Source organism: Hyla sarda, chromosome 1, assembly GCF_029499605.1.
Source record: "Hyla sarda isolate aHylSar1 chromosome 1, aHylSar1.hap1, whole genome shotgun sequence".
NCBI classification, from domain to species: Eukaryota; Metazoa; Chordata; class Amphibia; order Anura; family Hylidae; genus Hyla; species Hyla sarda.
Genome location: NC_079189.1, coordinates 610,331,648 through 610,351,162, shown reverse-complemented (window position 1 = coordinate 610,351,162; position 19,515 = coordinate 610,331,648). Strand labels below are relative to the sequence as shown.

Below are 19,515 nucleotides of genomic sequence, written 5' to 3'. Positions count from 1 at the left end.
CGCCCCTCCCATAGGAGCAGGGGCGTTAAATACCCCCGCCCCTACCTATCTCTACCAGACGACCCGCCTAGACGTGTGTGTGGGGGTGGAGATACTCCCACCCCTCACACAAATTTAGCCAATAGGCTTCCCACTTGTGTGTATGAGACAACCGCTGGATCATTATTTAGTTTTGGAGGGTACCCCTCCATATAATAAATACATATGCCCCCACTAAAGACCCTCCTTATCGATGCACTCCCTATACTATGACCACTTAGTCTAGTATGGAGACTTCATGATGGTATTTAATAGGGTGTTTGGTCACATACCTCTCGCTTTTTGGAGGTCTGGCAGACAGCAGAGGCTTTGGTTAGAATCTTTTCATTCCGCCAACTTGCCAGATGTCTGTCGAGAACATAATCTTGCACAAAGGGTCTTTCTATTACTCCCCTGCTCATAAACTGTACACACGTATAAATTACATTCTCGCTATCACCGTCTCTCTTCCAGCTTTGTTGTTTGCCCAACATGTTTATAATTCCTGGTCAGATCACCATGTTGTGCTATCGGTCTTACAGTTCGGGGCACATGCCCGTACTCCTTATTCTTGGAAACTGAACGAGTCTCTTTGCGTAGACCCCAACCTACATGGAGCTCATGCAGAGGACATTACTCTTTATTATTTACTCTCATTTCTCTACTAATTTCTCCCAGGACTCGCACTCTTTTGTCTTGCCTTCTGTGTCAAACGTACCTGTGCCAAACTAGCCAAATTGATGACAGTCCACCAGAATCCTCCCATCCTGTATTTAGCACTACCAAGGACTACCAAGAATCAACTTGATTCGGTTCATACAGATCATATTGTCCGGACAGGTTGTTGGCCTCTGTGTTGAGGTGAAGGGTAAAAATTTATAGGGGCCACGGAAATCAGGTCAAACCTGGCATCTCCTCCCCTCACCCTTCATATATCTATGACTCCTTTAATTTGTCTACCGTCCACCTCCAGCCATCAGTGTACCGTCCACACCCGGCCATCAGTGTACCATCCACACCCGGCCATCAGTGTACCATCCACACCCAGCCATCGCTGACTGTCCACACCCGGCCATCAGTGTACTGTCCACACCCGGCCATCAGTGTACTGTCCACACCCAGCCATCACTGACCGTCCACACCCAGCCATCGGTGTACCATCAACAGCCGGCCATCGGTGTACCGTCCACACCCAGCCATCGGTGTACCGTACACACCCGGTCATTGATGTACCACCCCCACACTCGGGCATCAGTGTACCGTCCATACCCAGCCATCAGTGTACCATCCACACCCGGCCATCGGTGTACCGCCCACACCCGGCCATCACTGACCGTCCACACCCGGCCATCACTAACCATCCACACGCATTGTACTGTCCCCACCCAGACATTCCAAGAAGGCAGTAGACCTTTGGCTGTACAAAATGGGGGAGATTTATCAAAACCTGTCCAGAGGAAAAGTTGCTGAGTTGCCCATAGCAACCAATCAGATCACTTCTTTAAATTTTACAGAGGTCTTTTCAAAAATGAAAGAAGCGATCTGATTGCTATGGGCAACTCTTTTCCTCTGGACAGGTTTTGATAAATCTCCCCCAATGTGATTGGCTGTTTAGTGCAGTTCAGTGTAAAAAGAACTTATATGACTATTGTGCACCCATCTTAACTTATATGTACATGCTGTTTGTCACTTTTGTTGTAAACTTGCTAAAATATTAAATTATGACCCTGATATGTTTTTTGCAAACACATCATTCTGGTGTAATTCCACCCCCCAAGCTTAAATGACTCATACTACATTTGTTATACAAGTTTTACACAAATTTTACGCAACCTGATTAGGAGTGTGACTATAGGGGATTCAAAGATAGCAGTGGCACCAGGGCCCTGATGCCTAAGGGGACCCCAAGTAACATCTTCCCCATAAAAGACCAGGAAATGGAACATGGGGCCCAATAGCAGATTTTGCATTGGGGTCCAGAAGCTACAAGTTATGAGTTACAAGTTGTGCATACTCCAGCTACACCAACATAGCAGCTCTGAATATGTTCTCATGACCACAAACCCCTAGTACATGAACATGGGATTCACTGCAGTACATGCACAACAATTGCTGCCAAAAGAGTATTTTAGGGTTTATCTCCCTATGGATGTTTACTCAATGTGAGCATATTCAGTAAACATCCACAGTGCAGGGAGTAAAAAAAAATGTAAGTAAACATTTAACAGGGTACTTCATGTTCAGAACGCTTGGTGCAGGTGGCCGTGATGTCACGCCACACTCCCTTGTTACATGACACCACGCCCCCTCCATTCATGTCTACGGGAGGGGACATGACAGCCGTAAGGCCCTTCCCATAGACATGAATGGAGTGGCGTGGCATGATGTCACGACCATGACCGCCTGCACCAAGGGTTCTGATCAAAAAAATTTTGCAACACTGGGTAAGCCGAGTGCCCCTTTAAATTTACTTCAATAGACTCTGTGTGTTGAAACGACTGCCTATACTACTTCAGTGATGCACAAGAATATATAGGGAAAGTCTCCAGCACAATATTCACTAGCAGAAGTAAAGAATACGGCACTCACCAATCTTGTATTTATCTTCGACTTTTTATTTCACAAGGACAACGTGCAGGACAAAAGCGGGAGAACGGGTGATAGGTATATACAGGGGGTGCTCACTGATAGTTTCACGCCACAAGGGACCAAGTGAAACGATTATCGTCAGCGAGCACCCCCCCACCCCATGTGGAGCATATGTGTTATTAGATTATTTACATGGGGGGGAATTGATTCCGTCACCTTCATCTCTATTTATGGTGTGAGTAAAAATTTAAGTGGGTCATCCGGTGGAAAGTGCAAAAAAGTTAAACAGATTTGTAAATTACTTCTATATAGAAATCTTAATCCTTCCAGTACTTATCAGCTGCTGTATGCAGGAGAGGTTTGCTATGAGGATTTTCTCCTATTCTGGACAGTTCCTGACATGGACAGAGGTGTCAGCAGAGAGCACTGTGGTCAGACTGGAAAGAACTACACAACTTCCTCAGGAGCATACAGCAGCTGATAAGTACTGGAAGGATTAAGATTTTTAAAAAGAAGTAATTTACAAATCTGTTTAACTCTCTGGCACCAGCTGATTTAAAAAAAAAAAAAAAAAAAAAAGGGGTACTCCGGTGGAAAAAAACTTTTTTTTTAAATCTACTGGTGCCAGAAAGTTAAACAGATTTGTAAATGACTTCAATTTAAAGATGTTTACCCTTCCAGTACTTTTTAACAGCTGTATGCTACAGAGGAAATTCTTTTCTTTTTTGTCTTGTCCACAGTGCTCTCTGCTGACACCTCTGTCTGTGTCAGGAAATGTCCAGAGCAGCATAGGTTTGCAATGGGGATTTTCTCCTGCTCTGGACAGTTCTGATACAGGCATCAGGTGTCAGCAGAGAGCACTGTGGACAAGACAAAAAAAATTCAAAAAGAAAATAATTTCCTCTGTAGCATACAGCTACTAAAAAGTACTGGAAGGTTAAGGATTTTTTTTTTTAATAGAAGTCATTTACACATCTCATAAACAAAGACAAGGAAGTGGAGAGAGCACACAAGGGGCTATATCACCTAGCAATATGCGCAGCAAGGTTTACGGTGACCTCCGATCAGAGTCTCCTGCGGGGTGCACGTACATGAAGTATCAAAATGAAACAAGCAAAAAGCACGTAAGTGCACTCACCGCAAGGCAGAGACAGTCGGGTCCAGGAGTCCAATGACGGGTAGCCGGGTCACGGCATAGGCGCTGGTAAAGTGTGGTGCTCAAAGGCTACGTCGGCAGTTTCGCACGTAAGTGCGTGCTTCTTCCTGCCGGAAGAAGCACGCAGTTACGTGCGAAACTGCCGGCGTAGCCTCTGAGCGCCACACTTTACCAGCGCCTATGCCGTGACCCGGCTACCCGTCATTGGACTCCTGGACCCGACTGTCTCTGCCTTGCGGTGAGTGCACTTACGTGCTTTTTGCTTGTTTCATTTACAAATCTGTTTAACTTTTTGGCACCAGTTGAGTTAAAAAAAAAAAAAAAAATTTCCACCGGAGTACCCCTTTAAGTAGTGATATGTTCACACGAGTGGACATTCACTATATCACTCAGAATGATATATGTTCTTTCCATGTTTGTGCGGGTTTCTGATAATGGATTAAGACCACCAAAGAGATTGATAGTCTATGTACATTGCTATGGAATGTGTTGGCTCTATATAAATTAATACAGTAATAAATAAGGTTCATGATGACCACCCACAATTCACCTCTTTTTTTTTTTGTTTCCTCTTCTATAGCATTTCCCACATTCCAAACATAAACATGGTTTCCTCTCAATGTGAATTCTCTGGTGATTTTCCAAATTACATTCAACATATTTTAAATATAGAACCTCAAAATGTCTTCTCTCCTGTGTGAGTTCTGTGATGTCGATCAAGATGGGCTTTTTGTGTGAAACATTTTCCACAATCTGAACATGAATACGGCTTCTCTCCTGTGTGAATTCTCTCATGTATAACAAGATTCGACTTATGTGTAAAACATTGCCCGCATTGTGAACATGAATACGGCTTCTCTCCTGTGTGAGTTCTCTCATGTGAAATAAGAGTTGATTTCTGGATAAAACATTTCCCACAATCTGAACATGAATATGGCTTGTCTCCTATATGACTTCTCTCGTGTATATTCAGATGTGATTTATTTGTGAAACATTTCTCACATTCAGAACATGAATATGGCTTCTCCCCTCTGTGACTTCTCTCATGTACAACAAGACTTGATTGACTTGTAAAATATTTTCCACATTCTGAACATGAATATGGTTTTTCTCCTTTGTGAGTTCTCTCGTGTACAACAAGACTATTTCTATGTGTAAAACATCTCCCACATTCTGAACATGAATATGGCTTCTCTCCTGTGTGCAGTCTCTCATGTTGATCAAGGTGGGCCTTTTTTGTGTAACATTTCCCACATTCTGAACAAGAATACGGCTTTTCTCTTTTATGAACTCTCTCGTGTTTATGAAGCTGTGATTTATGTGTAAAGGATTTACCACATTCAGAACACGAATATGGCCTCTCACCTGTGTGACTTCTCACATGTATTACAAGATTAGATTGATTTTTAAAACATTTCCCACATTCTGAACATGAATACGGCTTTTCTCCAGTGTGGTTCCTCTTGTGCACAACAAGATTTGATTTATTTGTGAAACACTTACCACATTCTAAGCATGAATACGGCTTCTCTCCTGTGTGACTTCTCTCATGTCTAACGAGATGTGATTTCATTGGAAAACATTTCCCACATTCCAAACATGAATACGGCTTCTCTCCTGTGTGAATTCTCTCATGTGTAGCAAGGTGTGATTTCTGCTTAAAACTTTTCCCACACTCTGAACATGAGTACGGCCTCTCTCCTGTGTGACTTCCTCTGTGTGTAAAAAGACTTGATCTTCTCGTAAACTCTTTTCCACATTCACTACACTGAAACCTTTTCACCCATTCCTGTCCACTACTTGTGGTAACAGCCTGTGATTGGTCGGGAGAAGGTTCCTCGTGATAAGGGGGATTATTATAGGATAGATCTGTACTGTAAAGTTCTGGATGGGCATTAGTGGTTAGGAGGTCTTCTCCTGAGGAGCGCTCCATCATATCTTCAGCTTCTCCTTTACAATTTAGTGATAAGATGAGGTTTTCCTCAGATTTCTCAGTGGGATTTTCTGTTAAAAAAAGGGATTTTGAGACTTTAGTTTTAAACCACAAAAACTGGGACATTTATAATTCTGATGGGCCAGTCTAAGTATGTGATAGCCTAAGTGTGGCACATCATACCTGTGCCCAGAATAAAACTCCTAAACACCTTCCTGTGGGTCTCCTGTCGACTATACTAAATGGTGAGTGCCCCAGGACTTGTTTATCTAAGGATTTCATTATTGGCCTTACCCATATGTATGTAAAGGTCATGAGAATCCTTATGACTGTATGACCACAAAGCTGATTTTGGCTCTGCTCTGACCTACAATCTCATGAATGGTGTAACGGTCCGAAACGCGTCTGTTTGTCCTGATGCATGTTTGTGTCCGATGATCCTCCAATAAAGTAACTGGTTTTACTGCACCAAGTGCTGGACATCCATTTCTACTTTGACCTACAATCTAATGGTGAATGGCGTAACGGTCCGAAACGCGTCAGTGTTTGTCCTGATGCATGTTTGTGTCCGATGATCCTCCAATAAAATACCTGGTTTTACTGCACCAAGCGCTGGACGTCCATTTCTGCTTTGACCTACAATCTCATGAATGGTGTAATGGTCCGAAACGCGTCAGTGTTTGTCCTGATGCATGTTTGTGTCCGATGATCCTCCAATAAAGAACCTTGTTTTACTGCATCAAGCACTGGACGTCCATTTCTGCTTTGACCTACAATCTAATGGTGAAGCGGAGCTTTAATTCAGGCCTTGGAGCAATTTCTGTGCTACTAAGTATAAGCCCACAAGGACAACTGGTCAGAACTGTTACCCTGGGTGGAGTTTACCTGTAACAATGCCATGAATTGATCCTCGAGTATATCTCCATTTAAGGCTATGATTTAGAACCCTCCTTTTATGCCAGAATCCCTTGCCCTAGTTCACATTACGGCATTTAAAAAACATCTTCCGGAACACCTTTCTGTGTGCGTACGGGTCCAAGGCTGCATGCGTACGGGTCCAAGGCTCACTACACACAGTAGGTCCATGAAACAGCAGGCAATAAGCAGGACCCTCCTATCAGGGCGGGGAAAGACTGGCTCCCTGGTATATTGGGCCTTATTGTGTACTTAGACAGATTAGCTCTGTCATCTATGAACTTGACCTGACACCTTTTATGAGGATTTTCATAGTCTTCCACATTTTGCTCTTAAAGGGGTACTCCGCCCCTAGACATCTTATCCTCTATCCAAAGATAAGATGTCTGATCGCGGGGGTCCCCTGCGATCTCCCTGCTGCACCCGGTGTTCGTTTAGAGCGTCGGAGGCTCGTGACGTCATGCCACGCCTCGCTCATGATGTCACTGCCTCGCCCCCTCAATGCAAGTCTATAGGAAGGGGCGTGACAGCCATAGACTTGAATTGATGGGGCATGACTGTGATGTCACGAACCTCTTACCCACATCGCCAGCAAAGTTCGCTCCGTGCACCTGATGTCTGGGGTGCCGCAGCCAAGATCACAGGGGTCTGGCATGCCGCAGCCGAGATAGCGGATAAGACGTCTAAGGGCGGAGTACCTCTTTAAAGCTGTTTGCATGCAATAGCTAACCTCAATACCTCTTCGCCGGTTCGGATTGGCAACCATGTGGAGGATTAGGTCCACAGTATCTTTGACTTCCATTTATCTAGCGGTTGCCCCCGGAATCTATGAAACGGCTATGGACCCAAAGAATAGCCTTGGATCCCAGCTACGGCTGTACATGGCTCTTGCCTTTCTCTGTGCCTTTCATTCTAAATTCCCCTACAAACCTGGAGCCTCCCCGCTGTTGAGGGATCATTGAGACTGGGTACTGTCAGGGTTTTTACCCTTCCCCTTCTTCACTGTAAGCTTCTTAGCAGACAGCGACAACTCAGGTGATATCAACAAGCAGCTCTCTGGCTACCTGTGAATCAGCCAGCTCCTTCCCTGCTGGGCCCTGGCTATTTAACTACAAAAAGTTCAGTCTGCCTATGCATGGTCTCTGATCTCCAAGCATGACAGGATAAATAATGACCTTAGAGAGAATCTCAACGTGCAGTCATCTCCCTCAGGTCCTACACTATTAATAACACAGAAGGGTTACTGTAATGTATCTCTAAGGTGGAGCCTCCTCTAAAGAAATTTCTGAATTCCCCCTGTAAATCCTTTTATTACATACCTGGGGTAACACCTCCTGGAATTTCCTCCTTCACTTTGCTCATACACAGGTGATGGCCCCTCATCCTCTCTTCTTCTTCGTCATTCTCCACTTTAATAATAATCAGATCATCCCCCTGATGTGAAATATATAACAATTCACTACAACACAGGAGGAAACATCTAACAGATCACAGATGACTACAGGACCAAAAAGCACCCCCCCATAGACATGTGGTATAGGATCACCCTCATCTACCTCATGGTTCTCTGAGACATTTCCCTCTGGACAGTCCTGGGAATACAGAGGACGGGGACACCTCTCTGGTGAATTTCTATCCATGACTCCATCTGTAGGGAACACACAGGGACTGAATACATCATCTGCTGGATAGATTTCTATGTTACTAGGTGGTGACAGTAATATCTATATAGGATCTAGGGCAGTGGTTCTTAACCTTGTTGGAGGTACTGAACCCCACCAGTTTCATATGCGCATTCACCGAACTCCTCTTAATTGGACAAATAAAATAGGATTTTTTCAAATTCAAAACATAGGAGGTATATTATTTATTAGGCCCTAATGCAGGGGTCCTCAAACTTTTTAAACAGGGGGCCAGTTCACGGTCCTTCAGACCGTTGGAGGGCCGGACTATAGTTAAAAAAAAAAAAAAATATGAACAAATTCCCATGCACACTTATATCTTTTAGTGGACTACCCCTTTAAGAACGCAGCATAGCTCCCCCCACATCAGGTAGGCAGCACAGTTCCCCCCACATTAGGTTGGCAGTATAGATCCCCCACATTAGGTTGTAGTTCCCCCACATTAGGGTTGGCAGTATAGTTCCCCCACATTAGGGTTGGCAGTATAGTCCCCCCCCCCCCCCCACATTAGGTTGGCAGTATAAGTCCCCCCAGATTAGGTGCAATATAGTCCCCCACATTAAGCTGGCAGTATGTTCCCCCAGATTAGGTGCAATATAGTCCCCCACATTAGGTGCAATATAGTCCTCCACATTAAGCTGGCAGTATGTTCCCCCACATTAGGTTGGCAGTATAGTTCCCCCACATTAGGCTGGCAGTATGTTCCCCCACATTAGGTGCAATATAGTCCCCCACATTAAGCTGGCAGTATGTTCCCCCACATTAGGTTGGCAGTATAGTTCCCCCACATTAGGCTGGCAGTATGTTCCCCCACATTAGGTGCAATATAGTCCCCCACATTAAGCTGGCAGTATGTTCCCCCACATTAGGTGCAATATAGTCCCCCACATTAGACTGGCAGTATGTTCCCCCACATTAAGCTGGCAGTATAGTCCCCCACATTACATTGGCAGTATAGTTCCCCCCACATTAGGTGCAGTATGTTCCCCCACAGACATACAGCTTCCAGCCATACAGTATGGCTGGAGGCTGTATGCCTGTGTACTGCGCCCCACTTCAGTGTTCCGATCACCGCTCCTCGGGTCCGGCCATAGCATGACCGGAGGATCGGTGGTCGGAACACCGATGCTGACGTGCCACTGATAAACACTTACCAACTGCCAGCGCGCATCCTTCTTGCTTCTTCTCCGCGCTCCATTGCCATGGGCGTACACATGGGACGTGACATCCCTGCGTGCGCTAGTTCCCGGCGATCCACGCGTTTTTAAAGTATAGGCGGGGCCGCAGGAACCTAACAGAGTCCCGAGGCAAAAACACCCGATGGGCCTCCCCGCCAAACCCCGGAGACTGTCTCACTGAACCCCTGGGGTTCGATCGAGCCCAGGTTAAGAACCACTGATCTAGGGGAACCTCACAACAGTTTTTTCTTTTACAACCAATGAAAATCTCCCCCTCCTTACACTGCCAATCGGCCCTAATTTCCGTCTCCTCTTCTGGTTCAACTTTAATCTCAACCTTAATATTGATCAACTTTTCATTCTAAAGAGAAAAAAATAAGAAAATTATCTGGGGTTCAATCACTTCATGGTCATATTTTTGGGAAGACTTTAGCATCATCTACCTGATGGTTCTCTGGGACATTTCCCTCTGGACAGTCCTGGGAATACAGAGGACGGGGACACCTATCTGGTGGATTTCTATCCATGACTCCATCTGTAGGGAACACACAGGGAATGAATACATCACCAGCTGGACAGATTTCCAGATTATGAACAAAACACCAGTTTGGATTAAAGATTTCCTTCTTTTGGAAGTGTCCTTTGTGATATAATGTGGAGGATAAGAGGCCAAGGTGCAAATTTAATCTCTCTTTCCTGTCCATTCGACAGCACACTAAGGGTTAAAACCATCATCCCCTACTAGACAGAAGAACAACAATTAAATGGGTACTCTGCCCCTAGATATCTCATCCCCTATCCAAAGATAGGAGATAAGATATCTGATCACGGGGATCCCACCAATGGGGACCCCGCAATCTCAGCTGCGGCACCCCAGACATCCGTTGCACAGAGAGAACTTCGCTCCGTGCTGGATGACTGGCGATGCGCCGTCACGCCCCCCTCCCATAGAATTGCATTGAGTGGGCAAGGCCATGATGTCACGAGCCTATGTCGCTGCCCCCGACACTCTAAATGAACACTGGATGCAGCAGGGAGATCACAGGGGTCCCCATCGGCGGCACCCCCATGATCAGACATCTTATCCCGGACGGAATACCCCTTTAAGCAATACATGTGATTAACCACTTAAGTAATTAAGTTTAATGACCAGCTGCATGTAAACCCACTAAACAGAGAACCAGATGTGTTTTTGTTCTTTTTCTATGGACAACGTTTACGTTGATGGATCCAGGTACACCAAGGGATCCTCGGCTTAGCTGGCCTCTAACTTCTTATGAGGTGCCAAGGATGTCCTTGCGCCACCCTAGGAGTTCCTTCGTCTCCGTCTCTGCCTGCAAGTGTCTGCAGGTTTTTAGATGTAGAATGAGGATGGTGGCTTCTCCCAGAGGTGTTCTCTGTCAGAGTCCATTTACAGCAGTATGGCGGTGAATGAAGGTCCGACCAGTGCCCGTCGTGTCAGATTGCTCTGGTACATGTCTCCGACAGGTCATGATGCCAGACACATAGTTTCTGGTTCCCAGGATGGTTCTTGACTGTGTTGCGGTGCCTATGATATCACTGGAAGGGGGATGAGTGCGGGGCCTGATTTTTTTTATATATAAAAGGGAGCTGGGGACATAAAGTGGTACCGGCTTTGTGCAGCCAGAAGCGCCTACTGTATTAGTCCATGATATGCCTAGTGGAGTGTCCTCCTAAGGCATTTACATTTCTGGAATAGTCTACTTACACGTGCTTAAAAGGGGTACTCCGCTGCTCAGCGTTTGGAACAAACTGTTCTGAATGCTGGAGCCGGCAGCTCGTGATGTCATAGCCCCGCCCCCTCATGACGTCACACCCCACCCCCTCAATGCAAGTCTAAGGGGGCGTGACGGCTGTCACGCCCCCTCCCATAGACTTGCATTGAGGGGGCGGGGTGTGACATCATGAGGGGGCATGGCTATGATGTCACAAGCTCCCGACGAAGGCTCCACCATTCAGAACAGTTTGTTCCGAACGCTGAGCAGCGGAGTACCCCTTTAAAGATTGGGGAAAAAGAAGGAAGGAAAGACACAGGAATTGTCGCAAATGTGAATAACCATTTCCCGATGTTTGCGTTAATTGTGCTGTAACCTAGGTAGATATTGGGTTCCATTCTCAAGCCAAGAAGGTTTTCAGATGGTTTAAAAGCAGTACTCCGGTGCCAAAAAGTTAAAAAAAAATTGTAAATTACTTCTATTAAAAAAATTGTAAATCCCCCCAGTACTTATCAGCTGCTGTATGCTCCACAGGAATTTCTTTTCTTTTTGAATTTCTTTTCTGTCTGACCACATGCTCTCTGCCGACACCTCTGTCCGTCTCAGGAACTGTCAAGAGCAAATCCCCAAAGCAAACCTCTCCTGCTCTGGACAGTTCCTGACATGGACAGAGGTGTCAGCAGAGAGCACTTCCTGCAGAACACAGCAGCTGTTGGGTGTGTCTGATTTCCAGGGCTTTCCAGAGAGAGAGGATTGAAGCAGATTTTCCTACAGCCTTTTTCCCAGGAGGGTGGCAGCCTCCTTGGGAAAGCCTCCTAATATGGAGCCCCAGACTTCCACCCTTCGAACTAGGCCGGCGGGGGGTGGGAGTGAGAGAGCTACGGCCAATTCTCAGGAGGGGGTGAGAAGATCCAGCAGGCTCCGCAGTAATGTGGAGCCCACTCCCCCGTCCGTCGCTGGAAACCGCAAGGCGTCCAGTAAGAAAACTATGGAACCCCAGTGAAGGGAACCAGGGAGTCGCTTGCCACATTTGGTTCCTGCATGCAGACAAAGCTGGTGGAATATGAGCAGCTGGGAAAGAAGCTGAAAGTGTTAAGGGAAGATCTGAAGTTTGCCCGTTACCAGACAGATAACTCTGCCAAGGCTATGAGGGCTAAGTTTGCTGTTAGAGTGTGTGAACTGAAGGCAGAGGAGCAGGAGGTGGTGAGAGCCCGTGAGAGCAGATTGTAGAAGGAGCGGGCATGTTTAAAGAAAAGTTAAAACATAACGACCGCTTTAAAATCATGCGGATCCCTGTGAAGGAGGAAGAGGATAGTCAGGGGGAGGAAGAATGCCTGTTTGATACAGAGGAGAAGATGGAGGAAGGTGGTGAGGGAGATGGTGGCAGTGAGGGTGATGAGAGTGAGGGGGATGTGTGTGATTCCCTGTGTACCCCTAAGACCTCTGTCACCACAAGTGCAGAATATATTAACCTTGCTCAAGTCGCCTTACCAACCACCTCAGAGGAAAGTGATGGCGGTGACAGCGGCCCGGTCGGTGGGGGGCTCTTGTGGGCCATAGTGATGCAGGAGTCACCCACCCGTCTGGAAAATTTCAGTTTTGGCCAGGACCTGGGCCCTGAGGAGAATAAAAGGAAGAAAAAGAAGAAGAAAAAGGCCGGGAAGCAAGTGAAGTTTGTCTTCTCCCCTTTCCAGCAGTCTGGGCCATCTGAAAAGTTGGTTCAGGCTGCTGGGCCCCCCACCCTGCCAGATCCCGCTTCTGATGTGGAACGGGACCAGCACGGGGGGTACAGTGCTGCATCCAACATGGCCGCGGGTGCTACATTCACGCGTCCTGCTGGTAGGGCAGAGCAGGACAGGCTGATGGTGGGTGACAGTTATGCGGCAGTATGCAAGGGGAGCGGTTCCCCGAGTATTGTGGGCAATGTCGCCAGCTCTGCAGGGCACTCCCCTGAGGGGGGGGGGGGGGGGGAAGTGTCCGGGTGCGAGGAGTGGTAGTGGCTTTAGTGGCAGTACAGGTGGCCTAGGCAGGGACGGTGTCTGGTCCGGCTGCCCCCCCCGGTCGCCAGGAGTTATGCAAGTGTGGCGGCTGGGGGTTCAGTGGGATCTTTACCTCCTGCATCTGGTGATGGTCAGTTGCAACGGCGCCTCCTGGAGGCACTAAAGAGAGGAGAAAGGACGCTCCAGGTAGAGGGAAAGGAGATGGACCTGTCTTTTTGGGTGGAGAGACATGGTCTGGGAGCGTTCCGAGAGAGGAATGGGGAGACCGTATGGTCCCTCCAGACACCCGGGCAGTTGATGAAAAATTAGCCCGGATGGCGAGATTTCTCTGTAAAAACGGTATCTCGCCAGAGTATGGTAAAGAAAGTGACCGTTTTGACCCGTAACGAGTCACTTTCTTGTTATGACATTATGACCTGGTTGGGCAGGTACGGGGAGGTGATGGACGTCCCCCGAAGGAACTTTGATGAGCACAAAATATGGTCTGGGGCCTGGACGTTTTCCGTCTGTCTCAGGCGTTCAGGGAACACGGTCACCCACATCCCTTCGGCCACCTTCCTGGAACGCGACAGGATTCAGATCTTCTACCAGGGGCAGCCGAAGCTGTGTCACAGGTGTGGTGACCCAAACCACTTTAGTGCCAACTGCACTCAGCAGATATGCGCCCTCTGCTGTGGGGTGGGTCACCTGGCGGCCACCTGTGGACAGATTCGGTGTAACTTGTGTGGTGACTTAGGTCCCCCGTTCAGCCGGTGTCCGTGCTCGTTCTCTAATGCTGTGACCGCCCTGGCTGGGGAAAGCCTAACGGTTGCCCCGGCGGGGAAGGGGACCAGTGGAGGAGAGGGGGCACCAAAGCCAGTGAAGGAAAAACATAAGACCCCCTCTATGCAGAGGCGAGAGGAGAAGCGCAGGTTGGAGAGGGCCCTTGAGAATGCCCAGGTGACATGGGTAGCTCGGGGTCCCACTCCAGACACTGGTCAGAATAACTCTGAGGCTTTGGGTGAGGCCAAACTGGACGAGGAGATCGGGAGATTGCGTAGGGAAGAAGGTCAAGATGCTCCTTCCTCCAGTCACGCCTCTGAATCCGAAACTGTGGATGAGGAGGAGGGGCAGACAGTAAATGGTGGCCAGAAAAAGAAGAGGAGGAAGAAGGGTAAGAGTAAGGTGGCGCCACCCTCCTCTTCAGTTGTAGCCTCAGACCATAGAAGGAACAACTCAGTCTCCGACCCTCTGATCGTCCTTTCAAATCGGTATGAGGCCCTCGGGGATGCTACCTCCCCTCCTCCTCTTGAGGGTCAGGAGGCAGTGCGGCCTCCAGGAGGTGCCCAGCCTCCTCCTGGGACAGTTTCCTCAGGGGTGGAGGTAACACCAGATACCAGAGGTAAAGATCTTGGGATGGATATGCCTCTGAGCCTAAAAGGGGTAAAGGGTCTTCCTCCGATTCAGATGGGGGTGGAGGGAAGGAGAGGTAGAAGGTTTAAGGGGTGAGGCCATCAAACACAATCACCCAGGATGGCGGCACTCACCCCACTGACGCTGGCATCTATTAACTGCGCCAGCATAAAGTCGGATACGGCTAGATTCGCAGCCTTTGATTTTCTAGGCCGTGTTGAAGCCGACATTTTCTTTTTACAAGAGACCAGGTTGTCAGCCTCCCTGGTAAAAGCCAGAAGAGAATTGAGGCGCGGTCTCTTGCGGCTGAGCTGTATAGTGGGGTGGCGGTCCTTTTTACCGCTCCAGTTGAATACAGACGGGTTATTTAGTTAGAAATGGGGAGGTGCCTGATCTTAGATGTCCTCATGAAGGGAAAAGAGCTCCGGCTCATTAACATCTACGCCCCGCAAACTAAGCGGGGCCGCAAAGATCTTTATGAGGATTAAGCCCTTTCTTTTTACGAGTCAGAAGGTGAACTTTGGAGGGGACTTCAATAATGTCACAATAATGGTCCGCTGACTTGCGATAGTGTGGAACTGATTAGCATAGCTAGAGAAGCTCGCCTAGAGGACGCCCACATCTGGAGCCCCTCGGGCCATGCGGGTTTCACCTATCATCAAGGTAGTCACAGGTCTAGGATAGAAAGGTTTTATTTAAAGGAGGAAGCCGTCTCTTCTGCAGTGTCCGTGGTTGAGGTGGAGTTTTCCGATCTCTGTATGATTTTGTTTTCCCTGAATATTTCAGAGACCCCCCGGATGGGTAAAGGTTACTGGAAGCTGAATTCATCCCTCCTGGAGGAAGCGGAGGTGAGACAGTCCTTTAAGGATTTTCTTCAGAGTCAGGTACCTTTACTGGATCTTTGTAGTAATAAGCTGGAGTGGTGGGAGATATTCAAGAAGCGGATTGCGGGGTTCTTCCGCCATTCTTGAGCCTCAGGTCCCTGAACAGGTACCGCTTGTATCAGGGTCTGAGGAGGAAACTCGAGCTTCTTGTCTCGACTGGAGGTAGCCGAGAGGATATCTCCAGAGTGAAATCCTTGCTGATGAGGTGTCAGTACGATAGGCACGCATCTTTGGTTTTTGAGAGGGATTTCGGGAAGTACCGCTCGCCCGACCCTTACAGAAACTGTAAGATGTCAGTGAGTAGTGAAGTCATTTCAGGACTGATTGATAGTACAGGATCTCTGAATCGGTCCAGATCAGGGATCTTGGAGGTTGTCAGATCCTTCTACTCGCAACTCTTGGGAGGAAGGATCTGGATCGAGACAAGATGTCGGTTTTCCTGGCTGAAACCATTCCTGAGCCAGGGGTAGACCCCTCTCGATGTTTTGGCAGAAGAAATCAGGGAAGAGGAAGTGAGACTGGCGATCGAGAGGCTTGCCCCTAAGAAGGTCCGGATGGCTTAACATCCAAGGTATTCAATGAGTGTCTCTCCTCGGGCACTCTGCCGAAGTCAATGAGGAGGTCAGCCCTGATTCTCCTGTCAAAGGGTAAAGATCCGAGCCGTATTGAGAATTGGAGGCCCATAGCTCTTCTCAATACGGACAGGAAGCTTCTGGCCAACATACTGTTTAATCGGCTGGAGAAGTTTGCACCCCGGCTCCTTTCGGGGGCTCAGCACTGCTATGTTCTAGGCCGAAGCACCTTATGCGCTGTCCTTAGTGTCAGGGAGGCAGTGGAGCAGAGTAGTGCAGGTCTCTGGAAGGGGTACTTGCTGTCCTTGGATCAGGCCAAAGCATTTGATCGGGTGAACCACGAGTACCTCTGGTCCGTATTCCTGAGATATGGCTTACCGAGTACTTTTGTTAATTGGCGTAAGATCTTGTAGGCAGGGGCAGAGAGTTTCCCTCTTGTGAACGGGTGGTCTGACCGCTCTTTTGAGGTGGGGTCCGGAGTCCGTCAGGGTTTTCCTTTGAGCCCGCTTTTATACGTGTTCGCAATCAATCCCTTCGTCCGGAGGGTAGATTGCGGGCCGTTGGCGGGAGTCGGGATGAGTCTGGCGGTGACAAATTATAAACTAGTCACCGCCGCGGCCATAAGTAGTCTATGGGAGGGGGCGTGACAGCCGGAGTACCCCTTTAATTACTTAAGAGGATAATCACAATTAAAGCTTTATTATTGTCTTTTTGTCCAGTGAGAAAAGGTCAGTTTAGTGTGCAGCCTTTGAGACTTTCGGTAAGTAAATTCAAACTTTATCCTGTAGGGGAAGGAGGTTTGGTGGCTCAAAATCTTACATTATATTTTTTCTCCAGAATCTTTATATCTAAGAGGCTGATGAAGAAATTGGACATTTTCTATAACAATTCAATCACATTTTTTAAATTTCAGGATATTTTTGAGCTCATCAAATCAGGACGCTGGTCTTGGGGTGCCTCCTCCATAATGTACAGATCATCAGATGGAATAAAAACTGGAGATAATCGGCTCCGGAGCAGAGAAGAGTGGAGCAAGGATCTGGGATGGGGGAGTGATCTTCAGGGGAAAACAATCCACAGATATAGAGAAATCAATTAATATGAAGCCAAGAACCTCCCAATTGTTTCTTATCAATCCACTTCAAACGATTGGAGAAACTGCTTCAGAGCGCCACAGTATGGTGAGGTAGTGAGGGTGATATCTATCTATCTATCTATCTATCTATCTATCTATCTATCTATCTATATATATATATGTCTCTTCTTACCTGCTGATGTGAGGGGCTGCTGATCCTCCATCATCACCTGATCCTTGTACTGATCCTTGTGTCCTTCTACATACTCCCACTCCTCCATGGAGAAATAGACCGCCACGTCCTGACACCTTATAGGAACCTGACACATAATGATACAGTCATCACCCCGACCCCTCCAGTGGTGTTACTGTATAATGTCCCAGCATTCCCAGCAGTGTCACCTCTCCAGTCATCACCAGACCCCTCCATTACTGTATAATGTCCCAGCATTCCCAGCAGTGTCACCTCTCCAGTCATCACCAGACCCCTCCATTACTGTATAATGTCCCAGCATTCCCAGCAGTGTCACCTCTCCAGTCATCACCAGACCCCTCCATTACTGTATAATGTCCCAGCAGGGTCACCTCTCCAGTCATCACCAGACCCCTCCATTACTGTATAATGTCCCAGCAGTGTCACCTCTCCAGTCATCACCAGACCCCTCCATTACTGTATAATGTCCCAGCAGTGTCACCTCTCCAGTCATCACCAGACCCCTCCATTACTGTATAATGTCCCAGCATTCCCAGCAGTGTCACCTCTCCAGTCATCACCAGACCCCTCCATTACTGTATAATGTCCCAGCAGTGTCACCTCTCCAGTCATCACCAGACCCCTCCATTACTGTATAATGTCCCTGCAGTGTCACCTCTCCAGTCATCACCAGACCCCTCCATTACTGTATAATGTCTCAGCAGTGTCACCTCTCCAGTCATCACCAGACCCCTCCATTACTGTATAAAGTCCCAGCATTCCCAGCAGTGTCACCTCTCCAGTCATCACCAGACCCCTCCATTACTGTATAATGTCCCAGCAGTGTCACCTCTCCAGTCATCACCAGACCCCTCCATTACTGTATAATGTCCCAGCAGTGTCACCTCTCCAGTCATCACCAGACCCCTCCATTACTGTATAATGTCCCAGCAGTGTCACCTCTCCAGTCATCACCAGACCTCTCCATTACTGTATAATGTCCCAGCAGTGTCACCTCTCCAGTCATCACCAGACCCCTCCATTACTGTATAATGTCCCAGCAGTGTCACCTCTCCAGTCATCACCAGACCCCTCCATTACTGTATAATGTCCCAGCAGTGTCACCTCTCCAGTCATCACCAGACCCCTCCATTACTGTATAATGTCCCAGCATTCCCAGCAGTGTCACCTCTCCAGTCATCACCAGACCCCTCCATTACTGTATAATGTCCCAGCAGTGTCACCTCTCCAGTCATCACCAGACCCCTCCATTACTGTATAATGTCCCAGCATTCCCAGCAGTGTCACCTCTCCAGTCATCACCAGACCCCTCCATTACTGTATAATGTCCCAGCAGTGTCACCTCTCCAGTCATCATCAGACCCCTCCATTACTGTATAATGTCCCAGCAGTGTCACCTCTCCAGTCATCACCAGACCCCTCCATTACTGTATAATGTCCCAGCATTCCCAGCAGTGTCACCTCTCCAGTCATCACCAGACCCCTCCATTACTGTAAAATGTCCCAGCAGTGTCACCTCACCAGTCATCACCAGACACCTCCATTACTGTATAATGTCCCAGCAGTGTCACCTCTCCAGTCATCACCAGACCCCTCCATTACTGTATAATGTCCCAGCAGTGTCACCTCTCCAGTCATCACCAGACCCCTCCATTACTGTATAATGTCCCAGCAGTGTCACCTCTCCAGTCATCACCAGACCCCTCCATTACTGTATAATGTCCCAGCAGTGTCACCTCTCCAGTCATCACCAGACCCCTCCATTACTGTATAAAGTCCCAGCAGTGTCACCTCTCCAGTCATCACCAGACCCCTCCATTACTGTATAATGTCCCAGCAGTGTCACCTCTCCAGTTATCACCAGACCCCTCCATTACTGTATAATGTCCCAGCAGTGTCACCTCTCCAGTCATCACCAGACCCCTACATTACTGTATAATGTCCCAGCAGTGTCACCTCTCCAGTCATCACCAGACCCCTCCAGTGGTGTTACTGTATAATGTCCCAGCAGTGTCACCTCTCCAGTCATCACCAGACCCCTCCATTACTGTATAATGTCCCAGCAGTGTCACCTCTCCAGTCATCACCAGACCCCTCCATTACTGTATAATGTCCCAGCAGTGTAACCTCTCCAGTCATCACCAGACCCCTCCATTACTGTATAATGTCCC

The 19,515-nt window shown here is 47.9% G+C and overlaps 3 protein-coding genes across 3 annotated transcripts in view; 1 reads left to right on the top strand and 2 right to left on the bottom strand.

Moving 5' to 3' along the window:
• LOC130299715 (uncharacterized) overlaps positions 1–19,508 on the bottom strand; it is a 78,225-nt gene extending 58,717 nt beyond the window's left edge. The window contains exons 1-3 of the mRNA XM_056551487.1: positions 19,472–19,508; positions 17,324–17,450; positions 9,915–10,006 (exon numbers count right to left, since the gene is read on the bottom strand). Of these exons, the coding sequence (XP_056407462.1) occupies positions 9,915–10,006; positions 17,324–17,450; positions 19,472–19,483 (231 nt within the window). The 5' untranslated portion in view covers positions 19,484–19,508. The remainder of the gene's footprint in view (positions 1–9,914; positions 10,007–17,323; positions 17,451–19,471) is intronic.
• Positions 1–19,515, top strand: part of LOC130300905 (uncharacterized) — a 448,736-nt gene that overhangs the window by 330,720 nt on the left and 98,501 nt on the right. The window lies entirely within an intron of this gene.
• On the bottom strand, positions 4,035–17,453 carry LOC130298194 (zinc finger protein OZF-like). The gene is made up of 3 exons (XM_056551112.1): positions 17,324–17,453; positions 7,931–8,045; positions 4,035–5,767 (listed from the first exon to the last, which is right to left on the bottom strand). The coding sequence occupies exons 2-3, from the start codon at positions 7,992–7,994 to the stop codon at positions 4,440–4,442; spliced, it is 1,392 nt and encodes a 463-aa protein (XP_056407087.1). The 5' UTR covers positions 7,995–8,045; positions 17,324–17,453; the 3' UTR covers positions 4,035–4,439.